Genomic DNA, 23,163 nt, shown 5'->3' with positions numbered 1-23,163 from the left:
CTACTACTGTTCTATTAATACAGCTTCCAGCAAAGTGGGGGTGACCTTTCCATCACACAGATCCAAAGTGGTCACTTGACTGGTGAAATTCTCTGATGGTGTCTTGTCACCACAGTGACTCCAAGCAGTGTCCAAGCTCTCCTCTCTTATGATTTCTCTTACAATGGAATGGCGAAGATACGATCATCATCTTTTTCACTCCTTTAAATAAAGAGGGTTTGTATTTGGAATATACAGTGTACCCAACATCTATCTCACCGCATCTCCATCTCAGTTCTTCTAGAGACTCATTACATCTTTTTCTTTTACAAAACCATCTTGTGTTTCACAGCTGAGATCAGATATCCTTTACCTCAGGCATTCATCTTCTATGTTCACATGTATGGAATCTTCTGTTTCTTGACCAGGGCTCTTTGCCATTCTCTAAATAACCGTCTATAGGACTCTGTCTTCCCCATCAAACAGTGAAACCAAGTGAATCTGTGTTTCACGTTTCTTTGTATTGCTGAGTTCATTTGGGCTAAGAGTCTCATAACTGATATTCCTGTAGCCTTAAAAGCTAGTTCCCTCCTTAAAAGCTAGTCACCTCACTATCCTGGGATAATCTATCTTCTTCTTGCTTCAAGCTTCCTACTATTATTTCCTTAGGCATCTGGTATAATTTTTTTTTTCCCTTTGGAGAAACAATCTTGATTGACAGGCCCTATGTATCCAAACCTTTCCTTCTAGACTTCTGTTGTTATAAGCATGTGGCTCATACCAGATCACCTTCACTTTTGTTTAAAGAAAAAGGTACCTTGTGATCAGAACCAGAGACCCAACAAAAACCTTATAGAATCATGGTTAGTTTCATTGTTGCTGCAGAATTAGATGGATGTGATGTTCCTCACAATTTTGAGCTATATAATTTAACAATACCTCAAGAGCAGAGGTTACCATTTTCCGTGTAGTGCCTTAAGGCAATGATTCCCAGCCACAGGCACAACCAGAGAAAGGTCACAAAACAAAACAAAATAAAACAAAACATCCCTAAAACCAAAAACCAAACCAACATAAAAATGATACAAACAAACAAAAAATGAAGAGAAAAGTGCTGTTTCTGATCCAGTCTGTCAAATTCTGTATTCAAAGGGCAAAAATATATGTATATATAAAGTTTTAAGAATTCTAGCATTTTTTCTTTCTCTACAGTATTGAAACCACACTCAGGAAGAAAACTAACCTTTTATCAAAGTCATGCTCCACTGAAAGCATGAGGACAAAATCAAGATGTTGAAATTTACTTTTGATTCTTCTCCCTGACCCCTCTATTTTTCCTACTAGATGAAGATGAAATGTGCTCACGTCTGCGGATGTCAACCCCAGGCATGCAGATATTTAGATGAATAATAAAACTAGTATGAAGAACATTTTCCAACATGTTAAATCAATTAACGATATAACAGACTTTTGAGGCAGTAGGACCTCACTGCAAGGATAGGCTTCTTGCTCAAAAAGGGAGGATGGAGGTCCATTCTGAAGTCATTATTTCTTTATCAGGTCCGTCTTAACAGAAATTGTGCCAAGCGCCTGACTCAGATGATTTCATTTCAACCCGGTAACTACTGTGTTGGAACAAACTGTGACAATAGAAGCCAGGTTGTTTGCCCACATTCACACTACCCAGAATCACCGCTAGGTGTTTAGCTCTGAAGACCATAAATTCAATTCTTTATCCTGGCCTGGGCTACTTCCAGCAAATCCGCCCACCTCATGTCCCTTTTGGAAGTAGGCAGTGTATAAATAACAGAAGGATAAATAAATACAACGACACACAACATATTGTGATTCACCCACATATTTCTTCTGAAATTAATTGTTCTGTTTGTCCTCAAAAGCAATCATTGTAGGTTTATACATTCTGCTCAACTTTGCAGGCATCTGACTAGAGAGTAATCTCACAACCCCATGCATCATCATTCACTAAGCCATTCCCCTCTTTTTGGACACTTGGGCTCATGCTAATTTTTCAGTATTAGAGATTCAGTGACATCGACTACATTCAGGTTTAGAGCTTCATGTCAAAGGCATGTTATACATGTTGTTGTAACAGAGAACAAGGGTGGGTGTCTACTGCAGCCAAAGTATTAGTAAAGATACATAAAAAAATGGACAAAGAAGATGTGAAATGAGTTCATTAGCCTAGGAATTGTTTGTTTGTCTGTTCTTTGCGGTTTCTTAAGAAGGATCATTACATTATTTTACAATGGCAATGAAAAGGTAAAAACAGCAAGCACAGCATCATGACTAATTCTAAAACACAGAGCTGCACAGATGCCTTGAAGGTGGGTACAATGTGGGTGGAAACCAAAGAAGGAACATCTTAAAGTCTGGAGATATGTCTTATTGACCCTGACATTCCAGAAACTCACACTGTTCCTAGTATTCTAGTGCATACTAATGAACAAGTGAAAAGGGTCCCAGAGATTTGAGAGGCCTCAGACGTAATTTATTCAAGCAGCATATTCTGTTGAATAGATATAGTCGAAGCATCTTGTTCAAGGTTTTAAGTGTTTTATAGCTGAAGGTATAGATGACTCTGAATTGTCTTAAGTCCTCTCTAATTAGAAGAGGTAGATGACTATCAATTTGGCTCACTGTGGGTGACAAAGAAAAGGCCTTTTTCATTCTACCACACAATAGGTTTGAGTAGCTGTACTGAAATATATGTCCTTAAGATCTGTACGTCCTTACTGCCAAGGTATTCTCATGACAAGTTTTTCTGATCTGGAAACATACTCTGGAACTCTGGTACTCTGGAACATACTCTGGTTTGAATCAATCTTGAATTTATCACTATTGGGAATATTCTAGCCCCGTCTACTTCTGTTTATGTTGTCTCTTAAAACTGTATTGTTTTCTTATGCCATTGCTTAAATTCCATAAAAGGGCAAAAATTTTAAAATAACCTCTAATATTTCCATCTCTACATATAGTCTCTCTTTAAATATGACCCTCTCTTTAAACATAGATGGTGATATAATTATGATATTCTGTAATTAGGTCACATTATATGACAGGGATGCAGATATTTCTAGGATGTTACAGTTGTCTCTGAATTTGTCAAAAAGAAATTTGGGATTGATAATTCTGGCCAACTCAGGTAAGCCTTAAAAAGAGATTAGGACTTTAAGGAGAATTCTTTTTTTAAAATATAAAGCTTCTGTAGACTTAAAAAAAGAGGGAAATCCATATGACTTTGTTGAAGTATATTGTGAGCTATGAAGGAGGTCAGGTGGCAAAGCCTTGAGTTTTTACAGTGGTCCCTGCAGTCAGCTAGAAGAAAATCAGGCACCCTGTGCCTATAGATATATGGAAATTCATTCTGCCAACATCTACATGAGCTTGGAAGAGGTCCCTGAATCTCAAATGAGGCTTAGACTTGAATAGCAACCTTAGCCTTATAAAGCCCAGAGCAGAAAGCCCAGAAGTGCTGCTAAAGTTTTTCCAACTTCTAGGACCTATCAGTTGTAAGTTCACATCATTTGTGGGAACTGATCATTTTCAATGGAACTCTAACTACCATTGGGATGGTAGCATTCTTTTCTCTTGAACTGTCACCTGAGTTCAGATTTGCTTGGCAATAGACTGAGAACAGATTCCTCAAAATATATCTTGAAGTCAGATGCTCCACTGTCTAATTCTTCTCTCCAGAAAACCTTCCCTAGTTGGTGTTAGCATTTTTTCTCTGCACCTATGCCAAACACTGGGGTCCTTGATCATTATGCCTGAGAAGTCACTTTGTCACAATGCAACAGTCATTTTTCCTGCTCTTTGTAGTTTAAGCACTTCCCTTACATTTGTTCACTCCAAGATCACCTGAAGGTTCTTCTTCCACTGGACTCACTGCTTGAAATCCCACTTCAACCCCCTATAGTAGAGGTCTTTCATAGAAAGTTAGACCTTATAAAATAGAGAAAATGTGAATTCTTCAGCTTCATATAGTTCCCCAGGATCCTCATTGTACAGTGGCTGAAGTCCAAGACCTTTCTACTGGCACAGGAATGGCTAGGACACTTTCAAGTCCTTTTTCAGGTACAAGCATCAATAATACTGGTTCTTCAAGGATACAGTTCATGGTCATTCCTCAATTATGGCAATCTTATCTTTCTGTCAGAGGCTTTCCTCATGACTTAGAACAAAATACTCATTTATGTATTTACTTGAAAAATATTCTTTCTCTTCTCTTCTTCCCTTGGCATGAGTATAGGTTGTCTAAAGACAACCATATTATTGGTAACCATTCAATAGCATTCAAGTGCTCAAAGTCTTAAAAGAAATAGATTCATAGTGCACATTAGCCAACCTAGTGATCCAATCAACATGTCATGAAAGCACCTTCTAGTTTGCATTAATTTTCCCTTCACCTGGACTTTTAGGACCATCCTATTTCACATAGCTTTAATAACACATGATAACATTTAGTCACATAAAATTCAATGCAGGATGGGGTCACCACATCTATTTGCATGTGCAGAAGCACACTTGTTTATCATTTGTGGGTCAGGGTTAATATGGTTGTCTTTCATGAACATTTTCTTCTTTATTTCTGAGATGGATCTCTCACTGGCTCTGGAATACTCAGATGCAGGAACATCATCACACCAGGGAGATCCAGGAATTCCCTGTCCGCTGAATTCCTACCCCAAAATTGGCAGCCCACAGGTTAGGAGAGGATCTTCATCAACCCTAATTAGACAGAGGGCTAATATCAAAACTGTACAAAGAAACCATAAATCGGACACCAACAAGCCAATTAAAAAGGGGGTACAGAACGAAGCAAAGAATTCTCCACAAAGAAATCTTGAATGGCCAAGAAGCACTTTATGAAATGCTCAAAGTCCCTAGACATTGAGGAAATATTAATTAAAACAACTCCGACGTTCCATTTTACACCCAACAGAATGGCTAAGAACAAAAACTCAAGAGACAGCACCTGCTAGCAAGGATGTGTCCTGTCGTAATGGGAACACTCCTCCATTGCTGGTGGGAATGCAAACTGGCACAACCAATTTGGAAATCAAATTGGTGTTTTTTCATCAAACTGGAAATAGTTCTTCTTCAAGACCCAGCCCTGTTACACCTAAGCATATACCCAAAAGAGGCTCCAATATCTCATAAAGAAACTTGCTCAACTATGTTCATAGCAGTCTTATTCATAAGATCTAGAAACTGGAATCAACCCAGATGTCCATCATCTGAAGAATGGAAAGAAAATATGCTATATCTATACAATGCAATACCATTCAGTTATTCAAACCTGAGACATTATGAATTTGGGGGGCAAATAAATAGAACTTAAAAATATCATCCTGAGTGAGGAAACTCAGTCCCAAAAGTATATGCATGGCATGTATTCACTTATGATTGAATACTAGCTATAAAATGCAGGTACCAAGTTACACTCCACAATCTCAAAGAAGCTAAACAAGAAGGGAGACCCAAGTTAGGAAGCTTGAATCTCAGTTAGATGGGAAATTATAATAGCCATAAGAGGCATACAAAGGGACGGAATGGGCTTCATGAGAAACTGGGAATGAGGGATTCAGTATTAGTTGTGGGGAAGGACAGGAGAGATGGCTAAATGAACATGAAAATTAATGAAAGCTTGCATTGATGGGGGTGGGGGGCCTCTCCAGGATAAGACAGAGACCGGAGATAAGGGAGGCACCCAATAATCATTGAGGGTGACCTTAGCTATGGATCAATACCTTGGAGATAAAGATCCTGAGGAAGCCACCTCCTGTACTCAGACACCAACCCACTCACAAATCTTTCAACCCAAAACTTATCCCGTGTACAAGTGATTCAGGCATGGGGGAGAAAATGAAGACTGAGGGAAAGGCCAACCAATAACTGGCCCAACTTGAGACGCATCCCATGGGCAAGGACCAATCCCTAACCCTATTAATGATACTCTGTTAGGTTTTCAGACAGGAATACATTGTCCTGAGAGGCTCCACTCGGCAGCTGACTCAGATGCATACAGACACCCACAACCAAACAGGGGATGGAGCTTGGAGACATTTGTGGATAAATAAGGGAAGAATAGCAGGCTCTAAGGCGATTAAGAACTCCCCAGAAAATCAAACTGATTCAGTTAATCGTGGGGCTCTCCGAGTTTCAACCACTTACCAAAGAACATATACTGCCTGGGCCTAGGCCTTCTGCATATATATGTTGCAGATGTACCACTTGAGCTTCTTGTGAGTTCTGAATAACTCGAGTGGGTGATGTGCTCAGCTGCCTTGTCTGGCCTCGGAGAGGGAGTGCTTAGCCTCATGGAGACTTGAGGTGCCAGAGTAACTGAAATACCCAGGGGCCCCCACCTGATCAGAGAAGAAGGGGAGGGGCTGTGGGCAAAGAATTGTGGGAGAGAGTGACTGGGTGGGTACAGTGAGTGGGATGTAAAATGTATAAGTAAAATGAAAAATCAAATTAAAATTTAAGCCCCCAAAGAAACATCACTGAATCCTGGCTTGGGTGCCAGGGATAAAACTCAGATCCTCATGCATACAAGACAAACACTTTAACAACTGTGGCATCTTTCAGCACCACCTTTAATTTTTTTTTAGGGGACAGAATTATGGCACTATCCGAGCATAAGTTAATGTCACGTATGCAAGCATCACATACAGCTCTGACTATCCAGTGGCTACCTATAGTTGTCCTCTTCACTAGGAGAACAATTTTGCAGCATAAGAAAATCCCATCTTTCACACAAGACAGGGAAAAGTACCAGAATGACAGAATGTGCTCACTTCAAACTGGAAGTATGGCATCCTGGTCTCCCACACTAAGGAAAAAGAGAAAAAAATCATGTGGAGCTCAGTTGAAAAACAAGAAAGCAAGAGAGAGAGAGAGAGAGAGACTGATTGTTCCTTCCTGCTAGTGTAAGCAACTAAAAATGACATGTTTGCTTTATCGCCTTTGGTCTCCCATTTGATTCCTGACAGCCGTCTCCCACCCTTACATACAGGGCTGTCAGGTAATGTGCTGGCTGGCATTGCAAAGGAGCCAGAGAAAGAACAGTTAAACAGTAGTTCAGAGACTGGAGGGCCTTGGAAAGGAGTGTTTGAAGTTGGCCGATGCTCTCCTTGCTTTCAAGAAACCCTCATTTCCTTAAGCTGAATGATATTTCCACAGGTATGTGCAGAGGAAGTAGGAAAAAGACATTTAAGAGAAAGAAAGTCATTGTCTATTCCCTCTAAGGTTTTTGGGAAGGGAGAGAAGAAAAACATCAGAGAAAGTCTTTCTAGGCCCATAATAATTTCTGAATCAGTAATTTTCTGTCCTTTGTCTCATTAAATAGGGCCAACTCTGAGAGTAGACCAAAGCAAAGTTTTCTATGTGTTATTGTTCTTTCAGTAAAAGGAGTCCAAATTCCTAGTCTCCTCTCCCAAACCAAAATTAAAACCTAGATAGGCTGTGGCAGCTGTTTAGCACGAGGTATCAATGATTGCACATCATAAAAACATCAATGCCTGCCAGGCTTTAGGATACAAGGGAGGGAGGTGAAGCCTACCAGATTCTCATGCAAATGATTTCAGGTACTATTGGGAATAATTTACTTAATTTTCTGAGCTAACTAACATTAATGCAGTCCTGTAGTTCTCAGTTCTGTGACCCTCATGAACTTATTCTGTCTGGGGGCAGTTTTATTGACTTACATATGAAGAGAAAGAACACTACTGATTACATAGGAAGACAGTGGCTGGGCATTGACTCTGGACCACAGTGACAATCACCACATGTCTTCTTCGATGCTCTGTCTTTAATTGTTGTTCAAAGTCCTGGCTGGAAAGGAGATATGCTTGACAGATGGCTAAAAGCCAGAATAAGAATAAAGGTGTGCTCTGGACAATATGACAGAAGTTATGAACTGGTACCTTTGAACTTTGGCCAGAAATTAGAATCTAGGAAGGATTTTTTTTTAATCATTGAGAAGACTCCTTGCTTTGGTGTTCTAATCTGGTAGTTGCTTGAAACTTTCTAACTGACCCTGAAGCTCATTGAGGTTAGGGGACTACAAAAGGCCTCACAGCCGCTCAAAGAACCAAGAGCCCTTCCCTAGATTTGTTACCTTAACCTGTGTCAGGATCAAGAAATGCCAGCAGAAAGAAACTTGTTATTTAGCTTCCAACTACCCAGTTTCTTCAGGTGACTCTGCATCCATATGTGGGAAATTCCATTCCCTCTGAATACCTTGACTTGAGGGCTTGTTTGCTCCTCTGCCTAACACCTTATTGAATCATCCTCCAAGGGAGTATTTTGCAGTTCTTGGACTATTTATACAAAATGGGCCTCAAGCAAGAAGATAAATTCTTACTTCTTACAGACAGTTCTCTTCAGTGTCCTGTAATAACAGATTATCTGTTGGCCAGGGACTGGAGGTAAGGAATATTTGATTTTTATGGTTCTGTAGAAGGTCCTTTCTGCTGCTTTTAGTTGACACATGCCTCACAGCACAACTCAGGTAAGGGTGAAAGTGAGGAGGGAATAAAATAAAGACACACACATACACACACACACACACACACACACACATACACACACACACACACACACACACACACACACACACACACAAAGAAACAAAATAACCATAGCATGTAATAAGTAATTCTAGGCAAAAGGCTGCTACTTAAATATGAAGTTATATGGGAAAGGGTGCCGTATCTTTAATCATTCTCCACTCCAAAGTGCTTTGTCTTCAGGGACATACTAAGGAAAAAGGCTCATTTGCCATACTCTAGGACAACTGGTACAAGACTTTTAGCGAAAAGGCTCCTTACACCAATGGTGCATCTAATGGCAAGTATTTACCACTAAGTTGTGATTTACATGCTTTTCTATTGCGGCGGTAAGACACAATGACCAAGGCAGCTTATAAAAGAGCTTATTTTGGTGCTTCCACTTTCAGAGGCTCAGAGACTGTAACCATCATAGTGGGGAGCATAGCAGTAGGCAGACACTCATGCCTCTGGAGCCATAAATGAGAGCAAAAGTCTTGGTCCACACAGGTGTGAGGCAGAGGAGGATAGATGAGAATGCTTTGAGCTTTTGAGACCCAGTGCCATGCCTCCTAATCTATCCTAAGAGGTTTCAGCACTTGAGGAACCACATATTCAAATGTATGAGCCCATGGGGATAGTCTCATTTGAACCACCACATTTTTTCATTTCATTTTATTGTAAGAGCTGTTCAGAAGTGAAAAATGTACACTTTCTATGTGAATACACTTTGTTACCTCCCATGGACTACAACCACCTGGCCCTAGCATAGCCTCAGAGGTTCCTCTCAACATGCGTTGTCTGTTAGATCACACACCAGGATCAACAGCATAAACATGCTGATCCACTTCCTCTTTTAAGGGCCATGCCATAGACCAAGCATTATCTTTAGTTCTTTCTTTTGAGACAGTTTTATTTGAAACTGACATGAAACTAAGTTGAGGATGTCCTTGAAGACACAGTATTCAAGATTGAACAGGCAAGCTACACCCATGAAACTTCAACAGTGTGGCTGACGGAACAGGCCTTCATACACTTCGGTAGCAGTTGACATGCTGATATGGAAGGGGATAATTTCTTAAGCTCTCAGACATGGATGGAGCACCTATATGCAATTAACAGATGCTGAGAGAGGGAAAAATTATTTTCTCCAGGCACAAGCTACTTGATACTTAATCCAATTCCTAGTTGTCAGCCCTAAACACATGTACCTACCTATCAACAACAGTACATTGACTCAGTAGTGTGTGTGTGTGTGTGTATGTGTATGTGTATGTGTGTGTGTGTGTGTGTGTGTGTGTGTGTAGTTGCATACATCATAATAGTAATCGGAAACCAGTTAACAAATTTGAGGAACACAGACAGAATTTGGGGGGGTGAGATTCAGGGGAGAAAGAGTAGAATGATGTAAATATAGAACTTATGGATAAAATCCAAAAAATAAAATAATTAATTAAATAGAAAAGTTCTGACCTGCCTATCACTTCCAACTCTCAAACCCCGAGTTTACAGGTGTATGCTACTCTACCCAGTTTATATGGTATTAGGAATAGAGCCCAGGGCCTCCTGCATGCTAAGCATCCTACTAACTGAGCTCAGTTCCAATGCACTGTACATTACTTTTCTTGTGTATCTATAGAATGACCTGGCCATTCCTGGTCTTTGTCATGGTTCCTTTTATCTCATGGTAATATCACATATATGAACACTCTTAAGCTTCTATCTTCTGATCTGTCAAACAGTATTACTGAGATACACATGAGGTAATTGAGAAAGGATAGGCACAAGGAACACAGGGTAAATCAAATGTGGTTTCCCTGATTTTGTTCCTTTTCTTTCTTTCTTTCTTTCTTTCTTTCTTTCTTTCTTTCTTTCTTTCTTTCTTTCTTTTTTTCTATACTGTATGCTCAGAGCAGCATGGCAGAGGACTGAGGCAGTATCAAGTTCTACCTGAATGTTTGATGGATGAGAAGCTGGGGCTCCTGTTCTCCTCACTAAGTGAAATGATATCCAGGATTAGCATATAAGGTCCAAGACTTCCAGGAAGCGCATCATATGTCAGCTGGCCATTCCTCCCTCTGAGATTTCTTGCCTCCTTTCCTAGAAACCTCAGTCTTTTCCTTGGCTTTCTACTTAGTGCTGACAACCTGCCCGATCTTCTGTATACCCATCGCCACACTCTAGGTCAGTTAGTTAACTCACCCCACAAAGATGCTGTTGCCTTCATCCATGGAGCTCTAGCTGACAGTCTAGAGTCTCCAGGTCATGTTTTTCTCAGAGGGTTTCTACTGGGTTGAGAGGAGTAGGCTCAGACTTCCCACAACTCTGACAGTATGCCTGCCTTCCAGAGCCAGACCGTCTCTCTCAGGTCATTGTGGCAACAGATTCTTTGGAGGCTGATTAAGTACAGATCAATATGTCTGCAGTGTTTACTCTTCCTGAGAAGCAGGTCCTACGAGTACAGCTGTCAGCATGCAGAGGACTGTGTATGTGGAAAAAGCTCTCTTTAGACAAAAGGCAGAGGGCAGGGAGAGGAAAAGCTGTACCACAATGTTCCCAGAAGACCAGAAGAACCAAATTCATAAACACACTAAAAATGTCTGCTTTTTTTTTCCTTTTCTAGAAACAGGATCAGTTTGTGGACCAGTGCATTAGAAAGATACCATGAACGGTGTGGGGGTTCAAGCACTGGCATGGCCCACTGACCTGGTCACACAACAGCCTTGATGGATATTTCCCTTTTTGTGGTTAATCCTCACACTAGCCCCGGGAAGAACAGAGATCCAACTGACTTGCTCTTCATTAATCACAATGGCTTCAGGCACAGAAGGAAAGGGCAGTGCAGCTCCAGTCTGGCAGAGCAAGAACTGAAACCTGCACCTGCTAATTCTGAAGTCTATGCACATCCTAAAAGCAATGAGTGTTTTGTCTGGAAAGCATTTCAAACTTCTGGGACTGCGGCAAGGATGAAATGAGTTAAGAACACCCATATGTCACCGACTCACTCCACCTATTAGCATTTCTTCTCATTTGCTTTTGTCATTTAAGGATGCTATTTTTAACCTTGAACAAAATGCTTTCCTTCTCGAAATCTTAGTCCCTGTGTTTGTACAGTGAGTTATTTGAGAGAATTGTCTTTTGAATGGAACAAAACCTTACAATTGCTTAGTAGTGAAGGAAGAGGACAGGGCCAGGGACTTTCCCAGTGTCAAGACATGTTTTTTTCATTTTCTGTTCTCACATCTCAGCTTTTGTACAGATATGAGCATGTCCTGGGTGCCTCTGATATCTCTCTTCTGCCCCCATCTCTAAAATGCCAAATGTGACACCTGGACAGGTAGAATTTTGTGGATGCTCCTCTTTTTACATACTCCATTTCTATTTGGGGGAACATGCTTGGTCATGGCTCCTCACAATAGACTTTAGAACAGTCTCCTGTCTCCAATCTCAAAATATACAGATATGGCTTAGGCTTGAAGTTTCCATCACTGGTGCTTTTCCTCTGAAACAGGATTAAACTCATGGTATATTTGTGAGTGTATATGAGTAGGTGTGTGTGTGTGTGTGTGTGTGTGTGTGTGTGTGTGTGTGTGTGTGTGTGTTTGTGTGTGTGTTTTCCTGCACTGTGTAGTTAAGTTTTTTTTATATGGGAACATAAAGAAAATGTCATTAATCCACAAATTTTCACATAAAGCATTGTTTATAATTCAAAAGAAAAAAAAATTCCAGGTTGAAAATTACGCAATTGTGGGGCTGGGATTATATAGATCATTACTTGTTCTTACAGAGGACCTGAGTTCATTTCCTGTCACTTAGAGAGAGTGGTTCACACCATCTGTAACTCCAGTTGAAGTTTTGTTATGCCCTCTTCTGACCTTCACAGACACCAGGCATTCATGTAGTATACTTACATACATGCAGGAAAATACTCATACAAATGAAACAAATACATTTAAAACTTAAAAGAGCTACCAAAATAAAACAAGCAACCAAATTTACAAAAAAAAAGAGTGTCAAACAGAATCATTTGGACCCTACTTCTCTCTCTGTTGAATTACCAGTGCTTAGTAAAAGGGCAGTCTATGGGGTCTTAAAAGGAACTCTTGAAGCAACAGTATATGAAACACATGAGAGTATGGTTACAGAGGAGAGAGGTTCACTTAAGGCCACACAAGCACAGCAGAGAAGTAAGTTGGGAGTCTCACAGCTGAAAGAACTCAGTAACCTAGCCAGGATCACCATGTCTGCAGCTCAGCATTTTGCCCCAGGCTTGCCACATATCCTCACGTTTCATTGGGACCTTATTTTGATCAACATCACTTCCAATGTGAGCTTCAACTCAGTTCCCTATGATATTACACCTATTCTGATGATGGGGGTCAGTCTCCTTTTCCCACTTGCCTCAGCACCATGTTTAACCTGCTTTTGTAACTAACTGAAGTTATTGGTTTGAGCATGAGATTCAGATCTGATGAAATATGATCAACATCAAAGTCTGTGCATGACTAACAGGACAACAGAGGCCTTGGGAAGATATAGACTTCCCAGAAGTCACTAAACATGTCAGTGGGGAGGTACTGACTTAGGAACACACCTAACTATAGTGTAGTATTCCTTGCATTATGCAGTACCAATTCCAGTCAATAAGGTCAAATTCTTACCCAATGTCAGCTTAACATTTCAGCTCTGTCATTAGCTAATTGTGTAGGCTTACCATAATGGTAAGCCTCAAACAATGGTTATTTACTTGACCAAACACAGCAGTGTTTGCTTGTCAAACAGACTCTTTAGATGGCACAATCTTATAATATGAGGTCAGATTATTTGACCAAGCACAGGGAAATTCCCCCACTTACTTTCTGAACCAGATACACTGGTCAGGCAACTTGTAAGATATAGGGTTAGGGCAGCAGTTAGACAGCTATGGCCTGTGGATGAATTGGATCAGTCTACTATGGGAAAGAGAGCTTTACTGGAGTACATTTGTTTACATGTATTCATTCATATGCAGTCTATGGGCATCCTTGCAGAATGTCAGTGAAAGAGTATTTCTAACAGCATGTACTGTCTGTAGGGCTGAACATGTTTACTAACAGGACATTTACTACAAAAGGTACTGTTGATTTTATATAGGAAATACTACAACATACAGGAACACACAAAGACACAGATACACACATAGACAGACACACACCACAATCATCTCTCCTTGTTTCTTTGTCACTGTCCACATTTCTTCATCCACCATGTGAATAGTCATACTTTTCTCTGTTGTAATGGAGTAATGAATTCTATATGGCCAGCAAAGCAGGCTTACAAATAGCTTGAAGCACATCTTACAAATCTATATTTTTTCTATAGAAACAAGAGGCCACATCGAGATGCTGTTGGTGGTTGGAAGCAGGGAATGTTCTAAATGAAGATAAAAATATGAAAACAATACATTATTTATTGAGCACCTTTGGGTGCTTTATAAGTCATGGACCATTTCACAATGTGAGAGATATTTTAAAAGTGTGATTTTATACAAAGGGAAATGTCCAGAAGTTAAGACACATCCAATTCCAGAGAGATGACATGATGTCCAAACTTCCAGTTGAGTATGGCTGAATTTAACACGGGTTCTGTCTCTCAAGAAAAATGTTAAAGAGAGCTATATACCTGCCACACCTGTTGAAAATATTCTATTTCCTCTTATTTCTTGATCCTCTTTCAGATCATCCTCAAGTGCATACTGTTCTATCACAGAGTCTCGGGCCTCAGTATATCCCCTCAGAATGGCTTTATCCTAACTTTGTTTAAAGAACACGATTAGAGAGTTCACCTTTCAACATCAATACTTAAGTGTTCGCATCAATCTTAGGCATAGTTCTCTCTCGTGAAATGAAGTGGACAAGAGGGAGGGTTAGGATTTCAATTTCACTCACCAGAAGCAGAAAGGGGAAAGAAAGAGATTAGGGTAACCAATTGTCAGAAGTAGGAGTGGAGCATAAATGAGAAACACAGAGGAATGTAACAGCCAGGATGTACAGTTCATAATCACATCATTCACTGTGTTATTCTCTCATTTACTTTCTGTATCATCCATCCATTCCAACTTGGTCCATTGTGGCTCATGCCAGCTTTTGCTGCTAGAGGCAGCAGGTTGGACACTGTGTTCTTATCATCACGAAGTCTCCAAGTCTGTGGAGGACATAAATTTACTCTGAAACACCTGAGTACATGTCAAAATATTATGGTGATGACATCTATATCGTGGAGAACACCACAGGGTCTGCTAAAGAATAAGAAAGGAAAACTATCAGTGGTGTAGGGTGGCTTTGTAGAAAATGCCATCAAAGTGGAGATGTCAGAGAAATTGACAGCAATCACAGCAGAGGACATTCTGGGATAGAGTTGTGTGTGAAGGTTTTTCTAGCCTGAGGCAGGAATATTAGAAAGGGGTGATGTACGTCAATTGAGTAAAAGGCCTTGGGAAATCTGTGGAAAAATACAAACAAGTAAACAAACAACAACATCAAATAAATCACTGGTTTGAGCTTGGAGATGGATGTGTGGCCTATTTCTTTTTAAAATCTTAAGTGCAAAATAAAAGCAACCACTGGAACCCACTGGTCCTTTTGTCCTCAAAGAGACCCAGAGATCTTTTTTTTTTTTTTTTTTCTGGGCACTTCAAAGATGTCACTAGTCAAATGCCACCTGCTTCGTGATTTGGAAAAGACAGCACAGGTTTTATTTTTGAATGGATACAAAGAAGGTAGAGTAAGTTAATATGGAATCCCAAATGCTACGAGAGAGCTGTTTCCTACAGCACAGGGATTTGCCTTCCCTCATATTTTTATCACTTTCTCCTTAAGTTCCTTATACTTCAGCTTTTGCTCCCAAGCCAGAGTGGCTCACATACTCCTGGGCAGACCTCAGGGAACAGCTGACTCACTGCATTTGCTGAAGAGGAGTTTGAATGGCAGCCATGGAGATAGGAAGAGTACTGGGATGCAGGGAAAGAGGAAAGTGAGCACCTAGGTAGCTGAAGACATCACTGTGGTCCTCACACACACCCTTGAGAAACAGTACATGGGAAAATCTCGGGCAAAGGATTCAAATGAGACAGAGCCTGAAGCAAAATGTTTAAAAGATTCACTGATGCTTAGCACAAAGAGAAGGGATCTCTAAGAGAGGATTTCATCAGCTCCTGCCTTCCCTGATATTGTTTCATGTTCTAGATAATGGGTGCCAGGACAGGTGGATCTTAACTAATGTCAAATAGTGACTTTCCACTTGATGTGAGATTCCTGACACCCTTAGACACATATTGGTCCTCCTCGGTATTTTAACTCTGTTTCAGTATCTTTACTTCATGCTAAAATCTGCTTACATTTTAAAAATAGATTTTAATCAATTTTGATCTCTAGATCATTCTTCTAAACTGTTAGTCTTATATCCTCCTTTCCTTATTTTACAGGTCATGGAAAAATGCACTGGGGTGCACAAGCCTCACGTTAAGATGACAACAGTAAGTGTCTGTGCTGGAATTTGAGCTCAGGGATCCCCAAACCCAAGTTCTTAACACTGCTTTCTGTTATTCTGGCATCATGGAGGACTCTCAGATATGTCTTGGTTCAGTTTGGGGCTGTGTATTTTCCCAATGATAATACTGTGTGTTCTGCACACTCATCACCTCCTTTAGTCTAAGAAGAGCAGGAGAGACCTTGGCACTTCCGTGCAGAACTGTAACACCTGAAGAATTGGATCTAAGTGCACATGTCTGGAAGAGAGGCCTTTCCATGACCTGATCAACTTCATGTCTTCAACAAAATATCAGCCGTAGAAGCGTCAGGAATAGCAACAAGAAAGACAGCCTTATCAAGGTCAAGTGCATAATCAACAACACACTGCAAACAGCAGTTCCACCAGCTTGTGATCCAGCACAAAGGGGAGGGAAGTCTACTCCCTACTCACAGTCTAACAAATTTCTCTCCTCTTTTGGTTCTCCTCCTCACTGCATCTTTCTCTTTATATTTTTCCTTGCCAAGTAGTTTCACATTTTTATATTGTACAACCTCTACAAGGTGAAAGTGTTTAAAACTTTTCCTTAGTTTTATCTTTATGTGGTTGTTGCTTGTAGCACTGGCTGTGGCGTGTATGTATGTATGTATGTATGTATGTATGTATGTATGTATGCATGTATGTATGCATGTTTGCATGTATGTTTGTATGTATGTATGCATGTATCTATGTGGTATGTATGGAAGGAGAGGGAGAACAGAAAGAAAGAGTAGGAAATAGTTGAAGTAAAGAGCAGGAAATAAAGAGAAGTAAAACAGAGTGAGAAGAGAGATAAGAAAAGAAGGAAGAAAATATGGCAGTAGATGGAGACAGAGGGAACAGAGAAGAACACAGCGAGATAAAAGAACTGAGTAGACCTCAGGTTAACACAGAATCCTGCAAAGGAAGAGATATGTGCAGCAGAAACCAGAAATGCAGGAAAAAGAGTATGATATTAGTGGGAAACAAATGACAAGCAAGAAGGAGGAAGCTGCTTTGGCACTGCTTTGGCAAGCAGGGCTAGAGAAGTAGAAATAAGATACCACATCTGCATTGCTCACTCTATTCAAAGGATACAGATAGGCCTTTGGGAGTGTCTGGGGCTGTGTGCCAAATCTTTTATCCCAATCCTGTTGCTTGCCTTTGCTTTTATTTTTTTTCAGTTTAACTTCAAGGTATAGACTGCATGCTCAGTGATTGATGCTTTTCCAATTAGCTATAAATAGCCCAGTCCTGCTGAGGAAACCCACCATTTCCTTGTTCTAATTTTGGCTGTGGACTGAGGGAGGTCAGGAATCATTGATTACCAGCCTGTAAATCTACAATACAATAGATCCCAGAAAGCCATTGCATGAGATGAACTTAGAAGCAGGTCCTATTATTTGAAGGCTGTAGAGGCTGAAAATTCTCCCAAGGGGATTTGTCCATTGGAGTGCTTTGTATATGGCACCTTTTTTCATGATAGGTACTAGGGGTAGGGCGACAAGAGTCAAAGTAATAAGAACTTAAGTGATATTAAAAATGTCCACTGCCATTTTTCTCTTATACCAAGTACTGTAATGACTTTGTATACAATGTGATAAAAAATCAAGACCCAACCTTAACAGCAATTATAGCCATTACAAGGCCCATTCTACAGATGATGGAGTATAAATAACTTTCCCAAAGGCAAAACGGTACCAAAGGTATGTGATTCATGGCATTGCTATCCAAAATCTACCATGAACAAATAAATGTTCCTGGCTCAGGCAATACTTCAGTTCCTTTCTGTGTGGTAGAGGGAAGAAATTTTGACATATCCATAACCCATCAATATTAATGATTAACCGTAGTTCTCACAATGACAGCCAGTACAAGGTGACAGACATGCCTTCCCTGTGACATAGAACCCCCCTTTCATTGAGTGGTCAAAGCATGACAATCTGTGTTACACATTGGCACTTAGTGTATGTTTACAGCCAAGGGTCTCTTATACAAACACCACTGCACATTTACTAGTTCCCCATCCTTAGCTATGACTCAGACAGGAGGATTTGCTTTTATACAAGTTCTTTCAAAATACAGTGTTGTGTTGTATATCCTGCGGATTCATAAGAGAACTATGAACTTCAGCTGCAGGTACATCCCTGTCATGACTCTTGCTTCAGCATTTTGTTATCCCTTACACTGAGTGTCACTGTGATAAATAAATGTCAAAGGCACTCTTTAGTAGGTCACATGATGCCTCCTTGACAGGAACCAAGGACAGAACACTCATATCCAAGGAAAAATCATTATGGACAAATGCTTAATTCTATCCCACAGCACTTACACATTTTTTTTTTTTACTTTACAATTTTACTGCAAAGAAATGCAGAGTTAAATTGCTAGCTCATGTTAAAAACTGCCCTACACTGTGGTTCAAATTACACAGCACACATCTAACCTAAATCTGATTTATTTTGAGCACTAGTTTCCTTTCAATGTGATTATTTCGTTTCCTATACTGAAATTTCAATATATATGCATCTAAGAAAAATTGTCTCTAAGTGTTTTGGGGAATGATGTAGGGCAGGAAATACAAAACAGAGCAGAAAAGGAAAGATTAAAGGTCAGTAGCGTGATCAGCTCTGAGGATCCTAAATGTGTTGAAAGATGACAGCTCTGGAAATCTCCCAAGGACGCAATTACCTTTGCTGCGGCGGCGACTGCGGTACTGCTCTGTGTAGAACGTCAGCTGTGTTTCGTCATCTGCTTCTGAGCCTGATGTCCCCTTGCTTCTCCCAAAGCTGATTCCCCCTGCAGAGAAGCACCATCAATCAGTCTTGGAGTACTCTAGAAACTAGTTAAATCCCTTAGCCATCCTGAAGACCCACAGATTTCTCCCTGGGCTTATCCTGATGATCCCCAGTGACACGAGAGTTTACATGATGAATGGAAGAACTTGGGCATGGCAGGGAGGCAGATCTGGGTTCTAATCGTGGTTCAACAGCTTCCAAAGGATGTAACCTTGAGGTGCCATTTCACCTTTATGAGTTCTCAGGTGTTTCAAAAACAAGGGCAGTGACTAAACCTTGTGGATTTGCTTTGAAGAAATATGACTTGCAAAGAAAGAGGTTCACAGTGTGTACTAAATAATGAGAACCTACTATTGCTACATGAGATGAGATTAACTCTAAAAATAAAATTCTCCAGGTCACTTAATTTCAGATTCATTTCAATCACAGGCTCAGGATCTGCCAGGCTTAAAGCCAGACACAGAGACCCAAAGATAAATGCCTCCCAGCCCTTACCAGACAAGGTATCATAAGCTAGTCAGGAGGACAAATGGGATCCTTAGGAGCCTTAAACCAAATTCATGGCCTATGTTTTCCACACAAGGAGATGCTAGGAATATGGGGAAGAGCAATTCATTTTAACATGGAGGACCTAGGAAAGCTTTATGGAGGAGAGAGGATTTAATGCATGGTTTGAAAGATAGATGGTGCTTTGGATTTTTTTTTTTTTTAAAAAGGAGTTTCCAAGAGCTGCCTTGTGAGGTCTGGGAGGTGGGTGCATACAGACACACAACCTCAAACTCAGGAATGACTAGCAGTGAGGTGCTCATGCCACACAATGAAAGATTTGAGTACACCACTAAGGGGTGATGGGGTGTGGTGCATCCTTTATATATTCACAGAAGTTCCCAGAGAACAAATGTGAATTTGGTTATGTGTGTGAACCAGAAAGGATACTCTAAGCACCCAGGTAGTGGAATGTGTGCCAGGCTGAGTGATCAGCAGGAAATGACGTGGAAGTACAGGTACGGGATGGGAAAGGGACAGATACTGAGTGGATGGGAAATGGGGATGCATAAGAGAAAGGCTACAGAGTTGAATTTAGAGGAACATGCAGGAGAGAAGAACCATGATTTGTCAGCTATGAAGAGTTTGATTACTCAAAGAACGGTGACCAAACACTAATAATCTTTAAGTCTAAGGGAGAAAGTTCAGGGGTTAACATTTTTATCTCTGTGTTTTTGTGCTTTGCATTTTTTTACTCTTTGTTTAGTTGTTAAGGAGTGAGCTCGTGAGTGACAACAGAATCAAGTCAGGGCTTTGAGATGGTCTCATTTCAGTTGTTCATTCTTGCCTTAAGTCTTTATCCACCCTTCCTACCTCCCAAGTGCTGGGACTACATGCGTGCATTATGCCTGGTACTACTTTTAGATTGTTTTGTGTATTTGCCTTTATTTTAAGAATATGCTATTGAAAGATCTAGATTAAGACACTGAAGAATTCTATACCTAGAGAAGGATCAAGGAGGGCAAAACTCTGGAGCATGGTGTGGGTGGGCAGGGAGAAAGAAGGGTTTTATTAAAGAATTTTACTATAGTTGTACAAATAATAGACTATTTTCAGTGAGACTCAATAATTTGGTAAAAATAGTATTTTTCCATAGAGAATAGGGTTATTGGAGAATGAGGAAAGAGGGAGGCTACTTTTCCCCATAAATCTTTTGTATGGTTTGAATCAAACATGATGGAACCCACTACTTTTTGAATATTCTACCTAAGGAAAAAAAAGCAATATAGATTAGAGAAAAAAGTTATTCAATTCACTAAAGGTTTTGGCTCTGTAATTTCCTTGGGTAAGGGATTTGAAATGACATTCACTATCCTGACATTACCCTTGCAGATACCCTATTCACTGCATGGCATTATAATTTTATTCATTTCAGCACTGTTGCTGCAAGATTTGTATACATGACAGCATGATGTCCTCATGGGAATATAGTCATTAAGGGAAATGTAATTAACAATCTAGGTAATTATTCTAGTTTGATTTTCATGTCTGTGATCAAACTCTTTGACAATTCAGCCCAAAAAAGGATTTATTTCAATTTACAGGTTTTAGTTCATCACTGAAAAATGTTGTGCCAGGAATCCATGAAGGAATTTGAAGCTAAGATATGGAGGAAAGTTGCTTCCTGGCCCACTTGTTGTCCTGTTCTAGTTCAGGTAACTTCTTCATAGTATCACCAGCTTAGGGAATGGTACCACCCACAGTATGCTGACCCCTACTGCATCAGTTAACAATCATGACAACCATGCACATACACATTTACAGACAATGAATCTGATGAAGATAATTTTTTAACTGAGAACATCCTTTCAAATAATTTTAGGCTATGTTGAGAGTTAAGGAAGGACCACACGAAATAAAGAAGCAAGGATGTGCTGGGTCAAAGCTAATTGCTGGAAGGGACCTAGGTTCAAACTAGGAGAGTTTTTCTTTAGTGTTCAGGTTTTGTTCTAAATATGATGTCTCTAGTATTCAAATTGGCCTCTGTACTTAATAATTTTATGTCAACTTGATACATGTTAAAGTCATCTGAGAGGAGGAAACCTTAATTAAGAAAATGCCCCTATAAGACTTAGCCATAGGCAAGCCTTTAGCGCATATTATTAGTTAGAGTTTGACAGAAAAGGACAAATCCATTGTAGGTTATATTGTCTCTGGGTTGGTGGCCCTGGGCTCTGTAAGAAGACAGGCTGAGGAAGCCATGAGTAATCAATATTCATCCATGGCTTCTCAATCAGCTCCTAACTCCATGTTCTAGCTGTTTCAGTTCTTGTCCTGGCTTCTCTAAATGATGGACTAAAACATGAATGTACAAACCAAATATATTTTTTTTCTTTCCCAACTAGCTTTTTTTGTCATGGTGCTTCATTGCAGCAATAGTAACCCTAACAGAGCCAGTATCCTTGAAATAACACAACAGTACACCTTCAAAAACAGTACTGGACAATTATCAAGGCATCAAGTCCCGTGTGATGAGAATTTCTTACCTCCCACCAAAGTCATTGACCTCATAGGAGGGTGGAATTATACTGTCTACTTTACAGATGAAGCAACTAAACTTCAGAAAAGAGAACTGACTGCCAGCCATAGGACATAGCACTGTTTTTCAGTGTAATGGTCAACAAAGCTGAAGGACAGACACTTGTTCTCTTGTTCCTCTCTTAACAGAACATTTTTCTTTCTTCTTTTTAAATTGGATATTTTTATTTACGTTTCAAATGCTATTCTCTTTTCTATTTCCCCTTCAGAGTCCCCCTATCCAATCTCTCTTCTCCCTGCTTCCATGAGGGTGCTCTCCCAGCCACCCACTCCCTTCCCTTTATTTCCCTACACTGGGGCATCAAGCCTTGACAGAAGCATGGGCCTCTCCTCCTGTTGATGAAGAAAGCATTTTCTTTTTCTTGTCTTTTTGGTATTGGTGAAGATGGAACCCTGGGTCTCATAAGTGTTGCAGAAGTAAGTGATCTACCACTAGGCTATTAAATATAGCATTCTTATGACTTAAGAAGTACAAGGCTCGCCTCAAATGACCTTGAATACAAGATGTATTATTACACATGACCTGAGAGGACATATCCTCAATTCAACAGGAAATAATACCAGGACTTGGAGGCAGTAGGAGACCCTAGCTCTAACAAATGAAATAGACTCTCAAAAAGCTTTGAGAAGGAGCTGCTAAGGATCCTATAGATTTCTGGACATAGCTGAACATCAGAAGGTCCCTGGATGGCAGGATTCAAAAAGTTATCATCAAAATACTTTTACTGTTATAAAGACAAAACAAAAAGGGAAATGAAGAAAGAAGAAGTTGGTGGGAAAAAAAGTAGAACTTTTCATCTACTGAAATTATTTTCCAGAGAGAATTGAAGGCATACTCACTTTTGGGAACATCTGTATGTGTGAAAGGAACCCACACACTAAGCACTTTAGATTAGCAAGTCTTTTCCAGCATCCTATCATAGGACCATATTTTTACTCTTTCCAGCTTCCCCTCTGAGGTTTGCAAGTGTAACTCCCCAAAACTCTAATCAGCTTATAAAGATATTAGCAGTTATCCATCCTTCCATATGCCTCAGAACACAAAACACACACCTTGTAAACCAGGAGGGATAATAGTCACTCTTCATACTCAAACTCCCTCTGACTCCCACCTCCCTTCTGCAGAATTAAAGAACGTACTTTCAGAGGGGAAACCGAGTTTCAGCAATTTACTCGCTCTGCAGCCTTTCTAGTAGAAATATAAT

At 40.1% G+C, this 23,163-nt stretch overlaps 1 protein-coding gene across 4 annotated transcripts in view; it reads right to left on the bottom strand.

Annotated features, from left to right (window-relative positions):
- ASTN2 (astrotactin 2) overlaps positions 1–23,163 on the bottom strand; it is a gene marked incomplete at both ends in the record, with an annotated part of 945,572 nt that overhangs the window by 614,397 nt on the left and 308,012 nt on the right. For all 4 annotated transcript variants that reach the window (XM_080940102.1, XM_080940100.1, XM_080940099.1 and 1 more), the window contains one exon: positions 18,768–18,875. In XM_080940102.1, coding sequence (XP_080796228.1) covers positions 18,768–18,875 — 108 coding nt within the window. The remainder of the gene's footprint in view (positions 1–18,767; positions 18,876–23,163) is intronic.

This window comes from Micromys minutus (assembly GCF_963924665.1).
Source record: "Micromys minutus genome assembly, chromosome: 28".
NCBI lineage: Eukaryota > Metazoa > Chordata > Mammalia > Rodentia > Muridae > Micromys > Micromys minutus.
The sequence above is the reverse complement of the archived record's forward strand: the minus strand, read 5'-3'. Positions and strand labels throughout refer to the sequence as shown.